Raw genomic sequence first — 14,652 nt, forward strand, 5'->3', positions numbered from 1 at the left:
GAAATTGCGTAATTCAAATCTGGTATTGGAATAAGAATCAAGAGATCTTCAATCCAAGCTAAATGTATTATATGCAAAATGTATGTATGATAAGTATGAAGGTTCGTATATACGGGTCCACTGAAATACCTCGCAGGGCACTCAGAGAACTGAATCCATTGTTACAGGTTCTTCTTCAAATACTCTGACAGAGAGAGAGAGTTCCCACCTCTCTGCTGACCAATCAGAGTAGACTGAGCGTGGTTTAGACTTACTCAGCCAATCCGTTGGCGCACGGGTTGGTCCCAACCCCTCGGCGCTCCATTTGTTGCACACTGTTGCCAGGCATAAGTTTATCATAACAACCTGTGGAGTTAGCACTTTTTTTGCAGTACCCATGTCCTTGGAAGGTTCACAGATCACAAAGAAGCAGTGTTCGTATCTGTGAGAAATACAAGTCTTATCTATAAGAAATACAAGTTTTATCTCATCCTAGCCCCTAACGTTCCTCACATGAATCACAGCCTGTTATGTGAAACAATTTATATCAGTATAGTTCAAACCTATGCTCCTCATTAATGCATTCCTTCTAAGCTATTCATCACTTCAATCCAATTATTAGAAAATAGAACCTCACAAATGGCTCGCTAACACCCGAAAGCTAACATTAGTTAGCTAGCTAGCTTGACCAGGTGTTTAGGGAAAAGGTATTTGGCTAGACTAAGGTTAGCTGACTAAAATGTGCCCAGATTCGGAAATTACAAGTTAACAAGTTAGCTAGTTAACTCGTGTCAGTTTAGTTAGATTGCGTTAGCTAACTAAGCTTCTGAATCTGGGCACATTTTAGCCAGCTAAAGTAGGTAGTTACTAGCTAGTGAACTATTTAGGTATATAGGATTAGCTAGCATCAACTAACACTGTTTGTTGCATTAGCAAATGTGGGCTAGCTAGGTTAGCTAATGTTAGCTAGCATGCTAACAGTAGGCTTACCTCAATGTGTTTTTTTAGGTTCGAAGGCGAGTTCTTGAACGCTAGTATTTCCTTAACTTTTGGTAAACATAACAGACATTTCCTTCATTCCGAAAAAATAAAATGGATTAGGGCTGTTGGCATGGGAAGTGGTGCCAGTTACAGTCAGCGACCACAGAGTCAACCCATCTACAGGCTGCGCCCTCTTCCACCGCTGCTGTTGATTGATTGGCTGGCCAGCTGTTGGGCTCGGGATGGGCTCGGCTTCTGTGCTGCTCTCTGCTTTATAAGGCTGGACACGCAGGGCTCAGTAGTAAACATTCTCACTCAGACTCATACTTAGGTCTGCCAGGTCATCACTGGTTCAGTGAAACTCTACTCTGCCACCTGTTAGACTTTCAGCAGCAACATGGCTACCTTTGTATCGGTGAGTTCTTTTCCACAGCATTAGCGTTCAGCACTGTCAACAGCCTGACTCAGAATCTGCCGACACTGCATGTTTTGTTTCTATGGATGCATGCAGTTTTTATGGAAATTATGGATGTGTTGGGATCAGAGGGTTTGGGATGTCATTTGGCATGTGCCTGTCAGTGATGTTGAAATTGTTGTTTTTGGAATGTCCTAATCTCGGTTAGACCTAAACCAGAACAAAAATGTCCCGTCATTTGGTCAGATGTTTATGTTGTCTGTCATAATTTGGTCAGATGTGTATGTTTACGTTGTCTGTCCACGAGAGATTCGGGGAGTCCTGACGTCTTTGGGTGGGGTAGATTACTTGATTTCGTAATCTTTATGTTGCAACAAATGTAACACTACCTCTTGGTGATTTGCTGACGGGTCACAGATGGATGCTAGTTCTGTTTGTGTGCAGCAGTGCACCTTATAGGCTTGTAAAGTTTCCGCGGACCTTGTGACAGGCCCGTTGTGGTGCTGTTTATAGGCTTCGTCCCAGATCATGAAATGATCACACTCACATTTCACGTTTACCGAAAGGGCACAAAGTGTTGTTGTCTGGCAGGGCTCCAGGAGATGCCAATTGCTGTCTTGGGTCACAGGAACAACATCATGACATTGAGTCCAATTGGCTTGCTAAAGTGTGTATTTCATTGCGTTTTGTTTACTTGCACACACTATTTTATGTAAAAGCACAAGAGGACATACTTGAAATGCAGAAGTCCATATTACACACACAACACAGGCCATTTTGTAACCTAGATATAGGATAGATGCAGAGATAAAAACAGAGTTTAGTAAGCCAATGTTTTCCTCCTGAGACAAGTCTTACAAGTAATTGTCTGCTGTGAGAAGGGGAGGGGGGGTGAGAAGAACTAAGAAAGAGAAATGAGAGTGACTGAGCGAGTCTTGAGTAGGCCTCTGGTTGCCTGCGTCACTCAGGGCATATGAGCGCCGTCTCCTTTTAGCCCTCTGTCATACAGTAGCCCCTCTAACCCTGGCCCCTCTGGCCTCTCACCCTGGCCCTCTGGCCTCTCACCCTGCCCCTCTGGCCTCTCACCCTGGCCCCTCTGGCCTCTCACCCTGGCCTCTCACCCTGGCCCTCTGGCCTCTCACCCTGCCCCTCTGGCCTCTCACCCTGGCCCTCTGGCCTCTCACCCTGCCCCTCTGGCCTCTCACCCTGGCCCTCTGGCCTCTCACCCTGCCCCTCTGGCCTCTCACCCTGGCCCCTCTGGCCTCTCACCCTGGCCCCTCACCCTGGCCCCTCTGGCCTCTCACCCTGGCCCCTCACCCTGGCCCCTCTGGCCTCTCACCCTGGCCCCTCACCCTGGCCCCTCTGGCCTCTCACCCTGGCCCCTCTGACCTCTCACCCTGGCCCCTCTGACCTCTCACCCTGGCCCCTCACCCTGGCCCCTCTGACCTCTCACCCTGGCCCCTCTGACCTCTCACCCTGGCCCCTCTGGCCTCTCACCCTGGCCCCTCTGGCCTCTCACCCTGGCCCCTCTGGCCTCTCACCCTGGCCCCTCTGACCTCTCACCCTGGCCCCTCTGGCCTCTCACCCTGGCCCCTCTGGCCTCTCACCCTGGCCCCTCTGACCTCTCACCCTGGCCCCTCTGGCCTCTCACCCTGGCCCCTCTGGCCTCTCACCCTGGCCCCTCTGGCCTCTCACCCTGGCCCCTCTGGCCTCTCACCCTGGCCCCTCTGGCCTCTCACCCTGGCCCCTCTGGCCTCTCACACTGGCCCCTCTGGCCTCTCACCCTGGCCCCTCTGGCCTCTCACCCTGGCCCCTCTGGCCTCTCACCCTGGCCCCTCTGGCCTCTCACCCTGGCCCCTCTGGCCTCTCACCCTGGCCCCTCTGGCCCCTCACCCTGGCCCCTCTGACCTCTCACCCTGGCCCCTCTGACCTCTTACCCTGGCCCCTCACACTGGCCCTTCTGGCCTCTCACCCTGGCCCCTCTGACCTCTCACCCTGGCCCCTCTGACCTCTCACCCTGGCCCCTCTGACCTCTCACCCTGGCCCCTCTGACCTCTTACCCTGGCCCCTCACACTGGCCCCTCTGACCTCTCACCCTGGCCCTCTGGCATCTCACCCTGGCCCCTCTGACCTCTCACCCTGGCCCTCTGGCATCTCACCCTGGCCCTCTGGCCTCTCACCCTGGCCCCTCTGACCTCTCACCCTGGCCCCTCTGACCTCTCACCCTGGCCCCTCTGACCTCTCACCCTGGCCCTCTGGCATCTCACCCTGGCCCCTCTGGCCTCTCACCCTGGCCCCTCTGACCTCTCACCCTGGCCCCTCTGGCCTCTCACCCTGGCCCCTCTGGCCTCTCACCCTGGCCCTCTGGCATCTCACCCTGGCCCCTCTGACCTCTCACCCTGGCCCCTCTGGCCTCTCACCCTGGCCCCTCACCCTGGCCCTTCTGACCTCTTACCCTGGCCCCTCACACTGGCCCCTCTGACCTCTCACCCTGGCCCTCTGGCATCTCACCCTGGCCCCTCTGCACTCTGGTTCCAGGGGCCATTTTGTTAGTGCAATCGATGGGATGGACAGAATGGGGCAGTCGCCAGATGACCCACCCAGGCTCTGAAAGTGCATTGGATTGCACTTACTTCATCTGTAGTTGTATGGAATGTTGATTTGATTTTGTGTGTCAGAGAAAGGCCTATAGCTAGACATCTGGGGCTGTGCAGCTGCTGAAAAGAGACTAAGCCAAATAACCTGGCATGACACAATCATGATTGTTATCCTGTTTCTATTGACGTGTGTGAATGGAAAAGGAGTGGTCTGGATGTGGGTTTTCAGCACAGGGAGACAGGGTCTGTGTCCCAAATGATGGCCCTATTCCCTAGGCAACCAGGGAAGTAATCAGGGAGTTAACCACTTTTGGTTAGTCACTTTTGGTAACTCACTTGCAGACATTAACTTCCAGATTTTTTTTTGAGACACGTTGTGTCCAATTAAGAGTAATCTCCACATGAGAATCCTGTTCCCTGTGTGAAATTTAAATAGAAACAATGGATTTGTCACCTGTAAATACAGAGAAATGTCATTACTCCTACTTAGAATTTAATCCACTCCTCCTCTCGCCATCCCAGATGGCTACCTGCCACACCTGTAACAACAAGTCCAAGCATAACGGCGTCAACAGGGACTTCATGACCGCTCTCTCCAAGAGCCACGGCACCCCCATGAGCGCAGGCAAACGCAAGACTCCCCAGTCCACCAACAGAACCAACGCCATGGGCATCCCAAAGTCTGCCTCCAAAGACAAGACGCCCTGCAGTACGCCAAGGTAAACAAACAATACCAGGCCTCCGGTACCTCAAATGTTACCCATTTTATTTGTAGAGGCTACATCTCGCTTAGGTGAAAATCACAATTTTAAAGGACTTCTTGAGAAGTGAGGGCAATAGATGGTATCACTCAACTGATGGACACGGTGTGGTCACTGGACACACCGATTGGCACGTGTGTTTTTCTGTTGCTCATTAGAAAAAATTGATTTCAGTCTTGGAGGTGTGTTTCCTGACCAATTCCGCATTTGGTTAATGATGTTTGACCCCCATGAGACACTGTAGAAGCCTATTTTACTTCCTCAAAATCCCCAGAATGAATCTAATATAACTCAATTATATTATATAATTAAATTATATGCCATTTAGCAGACGCTTTTATCCAAAGCGACTTACAGTCATGCGTGCATACATTTTTGTGTATGGGTGGTCCCGGGGATCGAACCCACTACCTTGGCGTTACAAGCGCCGTGCTCTACCAGCTGAGCTACAGAGGACCACACTCAAGAAATCGGTAATTAATTTTGACATTTTCACAGAGGATGTTTTAGTTGAGCAATTTTACATCTAACTAAGTTGTTTGGTGCACTATTTCTCAAGTAAAAAAATGTGTGAAGTGTTGTCTTATGTAAACAAAGTCAGAGCTGCTGGGCAGGTCTGTCTCTCTGTCTATGCTATTGGATAGAGAGCAATCACCGCAGCTGTTCACCCCATGTTAGTGGGCTAATGGACATCGTCCAATCAAAACCCAACCTTCCTTTAGCTGTTGTGACGGACGGATGTTCCAAACTCCATTTTAGACGAGACTGACTTTATGATGAAAATTATCCTATTTACACTTCAGTCAATTTTGACACTAGAATAACTGTTTCTGACTCATATTGATGCCACATAGGTCGTTTTCAAAGGGATTCGTTGCTTTTTAAAGGCAGTCGCTCTTTAACCTTTAATCAGTGTCAGCTTGCAGATTCTGACATGACAGTATTCCTATATTTCTAGATCAACTGAGACCACCGGTTCCTCCTCGGCCTCAAAGCCCGCCAGTGTGAAGAAGTCGGCCTTCTCCCGCCTCAAGAGGTTCCTCATGCTGGAGGACAACCAGAAGACCAAGACCAAGGGAGGACTCAAAGACTTCCTCTCCTCCCTCTGAATGACTGACAAACACTGGGCTCCACTGCATCGGCCCAACAGTCAGCCATGACACCACCATGATATGAAACTGATGCACCAGTCTCTGCCCTGCTTAGAATTCAGAATTGCCCTGCTTAGAATTCAGAATGGCCCTGCTTAGAATTCAGAATGGCCCTGTTTAGAGTTCAGAATGGCCCTGCTTAGAATTCAGAATGGCCCTGTTTAGTATTCAGAATGGCCCTGTTTAGAATTCAGAATGTCCCTGTTTGGAATTCAGAATTGCCCTGTTTGGAATTCAGAATGGACCTGCTGGAATTCAGAACAACAAGGCTATAGGGGGAGGGGGGAGGGGTCAGCTGTCAGTCAATATGCGCTACAGCGCCACCTGTTGAGACAATTAAAGGGGCACGTTTTCTCTTCTTCACACGCCACCCCCCAACTGCCCCTGAGGTCCCCCTTCAGGAGAGCTGTCCAAGCTGAGGATGGTCCCACATCACGCCACCCCCCAACTGCCCCTGAGGTCCCCCTTCAGGAGAGCTGTCCAAACTGAGACTGGTCCCACATCATGACATCGCTCAGGAATTCCACTGTCCCAATAGGATGATGGGAACGGGTATGGGAAAGCGAAGCTCACCCTCTCTTCCATGGTATTAATGATGAGGCAAGCAAAATAAATCGTTTGGTGTTATAGGACGTTTTGATTGAGAGGGGGATTTTTATTTGTTACAATCACATTTATATGATATGACTATGTTTATTAATGCTTAAGTTTCATACTTCTTGAAGTTCGTTCTTTTTTCTGTTTACTTGGTTGTTGTCCGTTTTTCTTCAGGGTTTATTTTCGTGGCTCCGCCAAGTAGGGCTGATCGTTTGTTGCTACTATCTTATGATCACTATGCCAAACTACTTTTTCTTGAGGTTACATTTTTGTATACTGGTGGTTTTGAGATAATCATATTTGGATGAATAGGAAACATCAACTGTTTACAATGAAATAGGCTATAGGCCTGAAAACGTTGACACGATTTAAGGACAAACCAAACATTTCTTACAATAGTTGTTCTGTTTCTTGTTGAAGATGCTTTTTACCTGTTAGTTAGTTCTTACGTTACAGTTTATATTCACAATGTCTATGAGACTGCATGTTGTAATGACTGCTTTGATTCAACACACTTTATAATGGATTTCATAACAGAAAAATATTTTCTTTGTTCGTAATGAATCCAATGTGTGGATCTGTGTCATTGCACAGAATCCTGAATTACCTCACATTTATATTCCTTCTACACTTTGATTCTCTGAAATAAAGTTTTTTCAATCTAAATATTACTGTGTTGAATGATAGGACTCATGGAGATATGTTGAGTGTCAGTGTTGCATTGTATTCACAATGCCTGTTTTCAGAAAACAGAAGTTGTAACTCACACATTTAGTGCTACAGATAAAACTTTAAAGGTTCACCCTACTACTTGTTTTTGATAAACACCAGGAATGAGGCTGGAGAAATGTAACCACTCTTAAATTCAGAGCTATTGATGCAAGGACTGACCATCCATGAGATCGAAATTATGTTTTGAACACTATATTGTGTTTGTTAACAATAACATTGTTTACAAACAATGGAGTAAAGCAAGCTTATGGGTTATGACAGTTGAACAGCTCATGAGGCATTTTTAAGTTATGTTCTTCAATAATTATTTTTTATTTCACCTTTATTTAACCAGGTAAGCCAGTTGAGAACAAGTTCTCATTTACAACTGCGACCTGGCCAAGATAAAGCAAAGCAGTGCGATAAAAACAACAACACAGAGTTACATATGGGGTAAACAAAACATAAAGTCAAAAATACAACAGAAAATATATATACAGTGTGTGCGAATGTAGTAAGTTATGGAGGTAAGGCAGTAAGTAGGCCATAGTGCAAAATAGTTACAATTTCGTATAACACTGGAATGATAGATGTGCAAAAGATGATGTGCAAATAGAGATACAGGGGTGCAAATTAGCAAAATAAATAACAATATGGGGATGAGGTAGTTGGGTGGGCTAATTTCAGAAAGGCTGTGTACAGGCGCAGTGATCGGTAAGTTGCTCTGACAACTGGCACTTAAAGTTAGTGAGGGAGATAAGAGTCTCCAGCTTCAGAGATTTTTGCAGTTCGCTCCAGTCATTGGCAGCAGAGAACTGGAAGGAATGGCGGCCAAAGGAGGTGTTGGCTTTGGGGATGACCAGTGAGATATACCTGCTGGAGCACATACTACGGGTGGGTGTTGCTATGATGACCAGTGAGCTAAGATAAGGCGGGGATTTGCCTAGCAGTGATTTATAGATGACCTGGAGCCAGTGGGTTTGGCGACGAATATGTAGTGAGGGCCAGCCAACAAGAGCGTACAGGTCACAATGGTGGGTAGTATATGGGGCTTTGGTGACAAAACGGATGGCACTGTGATAGACTACATCCAATTTGCTGAGTAGGGTGTTGGAGGCTATTTTATAAATGACATCGCCGAAGTCAAGGATCGGTAGGATAGTCAGTTTTACGAGGGCATGTTTGGCAGCATGAGTGAAGGAGGCTTTGTTGCGAAATAGGAAGCCGATTCTAGATCTAACTTTTGATTGGAGATGCTTAATGTGAGTCTGGAAGGAGAGTTTACAGTCTAACCAGACACCTAAGTATTTGTAGTTGTCCACATACTCTAGGTCAGACCTGCCGAGAGTAGTGATTCTAGGCGGGTGCAAGCAGCGTTCGGTTGAAGAGCATGCATTTAGTTTTACTAGTGTTTAAGAGCAGTTGGAGGCTACGGAAGGAGTGTTGTATGGCGTTGAAGCTCGTTTGGAGGTTTGTTAACACAGTATCCAATGAAGGGCCAGATGTATACAAAATGGTGTCGTTTGCATAGAGGTGGATCCGAGCGTCACCAGCACCAAGAGCGATATCATTGATATACACAGAGAATAGAGTCGGCCCGAGAATTGAACCCTGTGGCACGCCCATAGAGACGGCCAGAGGTCCAGACAACAGGCCCTCCGATTTGACACATTGAACTCTATCTGAGAAGTAGTTGGTGAACCAGGCGAGGCAGTCATTAGAGAAACCAAGGCTATTTAGTCTGCCAATAAGAATGCGGTGGTTGATAGAGTCGAAAGCCTTGGCCAGGTCGATGAAGATGGCTGCGCAGTACTGTCTTTTATCGATCGCGTTTATAATACCGTTTAGGACCTTGAGCGTGGCTGAGGTGCACCCATGACCAGCTCGGAAACCGGATTGCATAGCGGAGAAGGTACGGTGGGATTCGAAATGGTCGGTGATCTGTTTGTTAACTTGGCTTTCAAATACTTTCGAAAGGCAGGGCAGGATGGATATAGGTCTATAACAGTTTGGATCTAGAGTGTCACCCCCTTTGAAGAGGGGAATGACCGCGGCAGCTTTCCAATCTCTGGGGATCTCAGACGTTACGAAAGAGAGGCTAATTTTAGAAAGAAAGTGTCCAGATTATCTAGCCCAGCTGATTTGTAGGGGTCCAGATTGTTTAGCTCTTTCAGAACATCAGCTGTCTGAATTTGAGTGAAGGAGAAGCAGTGGGGGGGCATGGGCAAGTTACAGCGGAGGGTGCAGAGCTGGTGGCCGGGGTAGTGGTAGCCAGGTGGAAAGCATGGCCAGCCGTAGCAAAATGCTTGTTGAAATTCTCGATTATTGTAGATTTATCGGTGGTGACAGTGTTTCCTAGCCTCAGTGCAGTGGGCAGTTGGGAGGAGGTGCTCTTATTTTCCATGGACTTTACAGTGTCCCAAAACTTTTTGGAGTTAGTGCTACAGGATGCAGATTTCTGTTTGAAAAAGCTAGCCTTTGCTTTCCTAACTGATTGTGTATATTGGTTCCTGACTTCCCTAAAAAGTTGCATATCTCGTGGGCTGTTCGATGCTAATGCAGTACACCACAGGATGTTTTTGTGCTGGTCAAGGGCAGTCAAGTCTGAGGATGTCACGCCCTGGCTCTGGGGACTCTTAAATGTTGAGCCAGGGTGTGGATTTTCATTGTTTAGTTTTCTATGTTATTCGTTCTAGATCGTTTATATCTATGTTGGCCAGGGTGGTTCCCAATCAGAGACAGCTGTAGCTCGTTGTCTCTGATTGGGGACCATACTTAGGCAGCCTTTTGGCATGTTAGTTTTGTGGGATCTTGTTCCGTAGGGTTTTGTGTATAACCTAGGACTATCGTTTGGTTTATTGTTTGGTTTGTGTGTGTTAAGTACAAATAAAGAATGTACGCTTATCACGCTGCGCCTTGGTCCGCTTCATCTGTCGACGATCGTGACAGAAGATCCCACCACCAGAGGACCAAGCAGCGTGCCCAGGAGGAGAAGTTGGCGATGTCCCAGGTGGGCGAATGGTGGTCTTGGGAGGACATATTCGAGGGCAGAGGGCCATGGGCAAAAGTAAATGCCCAGGCAGGAGAGGAGAAACGGCGCCAACCGTGCCGACGACGGACACGCGAGAGGCAACCCCAAGTAATTTTTTGGGGGGGCACACGGCGTGGACGACAAGGCTGCTGGAGGCATCTACAGGACGAATCGGCGGATTAGGAGGCCACCAGGTTTGGGGGGTTGGAAGGGTGGTTGGCGGAGCCTAGAGGTAGAGCAGAGCCAACTCCCCGTACTCAGGCTAGGCAGCGTGAGACTGGGCAGGTTCCGTGTTATGCGGAGCCACGTACTGTGCCGCGAGTGTTCCGGCACAGTCCTGTACGTCCTGTGCTAGCACCACGCACGTGTCGTGCTAAGGTGGGCATGCAGCCAGGACGGAGTGTGCCGGCTCAACGCTCGTGGCCTCCAGTACCCCTCCTCGGTCCCGGATATCCTGCGCCAGTGCCACGTGCTGTAGTGCCAGTACGAGTGCACAGCCCTGTACGTCCTGTGCTGATGCCTCACACAGATTGTGTGGAAATAGGCATTCAGCCAGGACGGGTTGTGTCAGCTCTCCGCTCCAGACCTCCAGTCCGTCTCCACAGTCCAGCCCGGCCTGTTCCTGTCCCTCGCACCAAGCCTGTGGTGCGCGTCGCCAGCCCGGTCTGGCCCGTTCCTGCTCCCCGCACCAAGCCAGTGGTGCGCGTCGCCAGCCCGGTCCGGCCTGTTCCTGCTCCCCGCACCAAGCCAGTGGTGCGCGTCGCCAGCCCGGTCCGGTCCGGCCTGTTCCTGTCCCTCGCACCAAGCCGTGGTGCGCGTCGCCAGCCCGGTCCGGCCTGTTCCTGTCCCTCGCACCAAGCCTGTGGTGCGCGTCGCCAGCCCGGTCCGGCCTGTTCCTGCTCCCCGCACCAAGCCTATGGTGCGCGTCGTCAGCCCGGTCCGGCCTGTTCCTGTTCCCCGCACCAAGCCTGTGGTGCGCGTCGTCAGCCCGGTCCGGCCTGTTCCTGCTCCCCGCACCAAGCCAGTGGTGCGCGTCGCCAGCCCGGTCCGGCCCGTTCCTGCTCCCCGCACCAAGCCAGTGGTGCGCGTCGTCAGTCCGGCACGGCCCGTGCCTGTTCCACCGGTGCCTGGTCCGGCACCGGGCAGCTGCTCCACTCCGGAGCCAGAGCAATCCGCTCCACCGGTGTCCAGTCCAGCTCCGGCCAGCGGGACCAGATCAGGGGCGCTACGGGGTGGTGAAGAGAGAGTGGTGGTCACGCCCGGAGCCGGATCCGCCTCCGAGGCGGAATGCCCACCCGGCCCCTACCCTCTTGTGTTTGGTTGGCGTGGTCGCAGTCCGCGCCTTTGGGGGGGGGGGTACTGTCACGCCCTGGCTCTGGGGACTCTTAAATGTTGAGCCAGGGTGTGGATTTTCATTGTTTAGTTTTCTATGTTTTTCGTTCTAGATCGTTTATATCTATGTTGGCCAGGGTGGTTCCCAATCAGAGACAGCTGTAGCTCGTTGTCTCTGATTGGGGACCATACTTAGGCAGCCTTTTGGCATGTTAGTTTTGTGGGATCTTGTTCCGTAGGGTTTTGTGTATAACCTAGGACTTCACGTATCGTTTGGTTTATTGTTTTGGTTCGTGTGTGTTAAGTACAAATAAAGAATGTACGCTTATCACGCTGCGCCTTGGTCCGCTTCATCTGTCGACGATCGTGACAGAGGAAAACCAGGGGCTATATCTGTTCTTAGTTCTGAATTTTTTTAATGGGGCATGCTTTTTAAGATTGAGAGGAAAGCACTTTTAAAGAACAACAAGGCATCCTCTACTGACGGAATGAGGTCAATATCCATCCAGGATACCCGGGCCAGGTCAATTAGAAAGGCCTGCTCGCTAAAGTGTTTTAGGGAGCGTTTGACAGTGATGAGGGGTGGTCGTTTGATCGCGGACCCATTACGGACGCAGGCAATAAGGCTGAGATCCTGGTTGAACACAGCGGATGTGTATTTAGAGGGTACATTTGTCAGGATGATATCTATGAGGGTGCCCATGTTTACAGATTTAGGGTTGTACCTGGTAGGTTCGTTGATAATTTGTGTGAGATTGAGGGCATCTAGTTTAGATTGTAGGTTGGCCGGGATGTTAAGCATATCCCAGTTTATGTCACCAAGCAGTACGAACTCTGAGGATAGATGGGGGGCAATCAGTTCACATATGGTGTCCAGGGCACAGCTCGGGGCTGAGGGGGGTCTGTAGCAAGCGGCAACAGTGAGAGACTTATTTCTGGAAAGGTGGATTTTTAGAAGTAGAAGCTCAAACTGTTTGGGCACAGACCTGGATAGTATGATAGATCTCTACAGTAGATTGCAACCCCACCCCCTTTGGCAGTTCTATCGAAACGGAAAATGTTGTAGTTGGGGATGGACATTTCTGAATTTTTGGTGGCCTTCCTAAGCCAGGATTCAGACACTGCTAGAACATCAGGGTTGGCGGAGTGTGCTAACGCAGTGAATAACTCAAACTTAGGGAGGAGGCTTCGGATATTAACGTGCAAGAAACCAAGGCTTTTACGATTACAGAAGTCAACAAGTGATAACGCCTGGGGAGTAGGAGTGATACTGGGAGCTACAGGGCCTGGGTTAACCTCTACATCACCAGAGGAACAGAGGAGGAGTAGAATAAGGATACGGCTAAAGAATCAATGGTTATTTATATCATTTATTTAAGAGTCTAAAAATGTATCAATTCCGGACTGTCCCTTTAATACTTCTACATGTAGAATGTTTATAAGCACATTATAGAGTTGACTCTACAGTTGATAGCTTGGACAATTTTTTTCTGCTGGAAATACTCGAGGATAACTGCAATACAGCTCCAAAGAAGAAGGGTATGAATACTTTAGGAACCACCACAGACCTCACCTTTTTATTAAAAGTATAGACCTGGCTATATATGATAATACGCAAAGAAACATCTGCGCAAACCCGGCATAGATATTAAAACCAGGGTGAAAACAGCCTCAATTGGGATCAGGCATGCTCGACTCCTTTTGACCTGCAGGCGGCGCTGCGATGGCATTCGCAAACAGAAGCAAGAAATATCTACGCGGAGTTCGAGAAAAATGCCCTGAGCTAGTCCCGAATGTATTTTCTGTATTTCTGAAATAACTACGAGTTTGGTGTTAGAAATCGTATCAAACTGAAATTAAAAGGTTATTTCATAAACACAGTTATCCAATGTCACTGCAATGTCTAGTCAAAGGGATCGCGAGACTCGGAGGACAGAGGGGACCGCACAAGGAATCAAAACACAATGTGGAAAAACTCAAGAAACAAGCGACTAAACTCAACCAAGAAGTGCAAAAGCTGAAGCATATGAGGACGTTGTAAGTAAAGCACATGTTTTTCGGTGGTATCGAACTTGTGGATTAATAAAAAAAGTGTACTTGATCGGCCTTGGGATTTAGCAAAAAACGCTGCCTATAATAGTTAAGTTACTGTAGCTATCAGCGAAGAATTTAAAAACTGATACAGTGAGGGAAAAAAGTATTTGATCCCCTGCTGATTTTGTACGTTTGCCCACTGACAAAGAAATCATCGGTCTATAATTGTAATGGTAGGTTTATTTGAACAGTGAGAGACGGAATAACAACAACAAAATCCAGAAAAACGCATGTCAAAAATGTTATAAATTGATTTGCATTTTAAATGAGGGAAATAGGTATTTGACCCCTCTGCAAAACATGACTTAGTACTTGGTGGCAAAACCCTTGTTGGCAATCACAGAGGTCAGACGTTTCTTGTAGTTGGCCACCAGGTTTGCACACATCTCAGGAGGGATTTTGTCCCACTCCTCTTTGCAGATCTTCTCCAGGTCATTAAGGTTTTGAGGCTGACATTTGGCAACTCAAACCTTCAGCTCCCTCCACAGATTTTCTATGGGATTAAGGTCTGGAGACTGGCTAGGCCACTCCAGGACCTTAATGTGCTTCTTCTTGAGCCACTCCTTTGTTGCCTTGGCCGTGTGTTTTGGGTCATTGTCATGCTGGAATACCCATCCACGACCCATTTTCAATGCCCTGACTGAGGGAAGGAGGTTCTCACCCAAGATTTGACGGTACATGGCCCCGTCCATCATCCCTTTGATGCAGTGAAGTTGTCATGTCCCCTTAGTAGAAAAACACCCCCAAAGCATAATGTTTCCACCTCCATGTTTGACGGTGGGGATGGTGTTCTTGGGGTCATAGGCAGCATTCCTCCTCCTCCAAACACGGCGAGTTGAGTTGATGCCAAAGAGCTCAATTTTGGTTTCATCTGACTACAACACTTTCACCCAGTTCTCCTCTGAATCATTCAGATGTTCATTGGCAAACTTCAGACGGGCATGTATATGTGCTTTCTTGAGCAGAGGGACCTTGCGGGCGCTGCAGGATTTCAGTCCTTCAC

At 48.7% G+C, this 14,652-nt stretch overlaps 1 protein-coding gene and 1 pseudogene across 2 annotated transcripts in view; both read left to right on the forward strand.

Moving 5' to 3' along the window:
• LOC311112213 (UPF0711 protein C18orf21 homolog) overlaps positions 1–7,144 on the forward strand; it is a 36,355-nt gene extending 29,211 nt beyond the window's left edge. The window contains exons 4-5 of the mRNA XM_084155235.1: positions 4,495–4,691; positions 5,692–7,144. Coding sequence (XP_084011361.1) covers positions 4,495–4,691; positions 5,692–5,842 — 348 coding nt within the window. The 3' untranslated portion in view covers positions 5,843–7,144. The remainder of the gene's footprint in view (positions 1–4,494; positions 4,692–5,691) is intronic.
• Positions 7,145–13,443: 6,299 nt separating this feature from the next.
• The window catches only part of LOC311119857 (retinitis pigmentosa 9 protein homolog), an 80,840-nt pseudogene continuing 79,631 nt past the window's right edge, over positions 13,444–14,652 (forward strand). The window contains exon 1 of the transcript in view: positions 13,444–13,592. The product of the transcript in view is annotated as a retinitis pigmentosa 9 protein homolog (transcript). The remainder of the gene's footprint in view (positions 13,593–14,652) is intronic.

This window comes from Coregonus lavaretus, assembly GCF_964263955.1.
Source record: "Coregonus lavaretus genome assembly, chromosome: 3".
NCBI lineage: Eukaryota > Metazoa > Chordata > Actinopteri > Salmoniformes > Salmonidae > Coregonus > Coregonus lavaretus.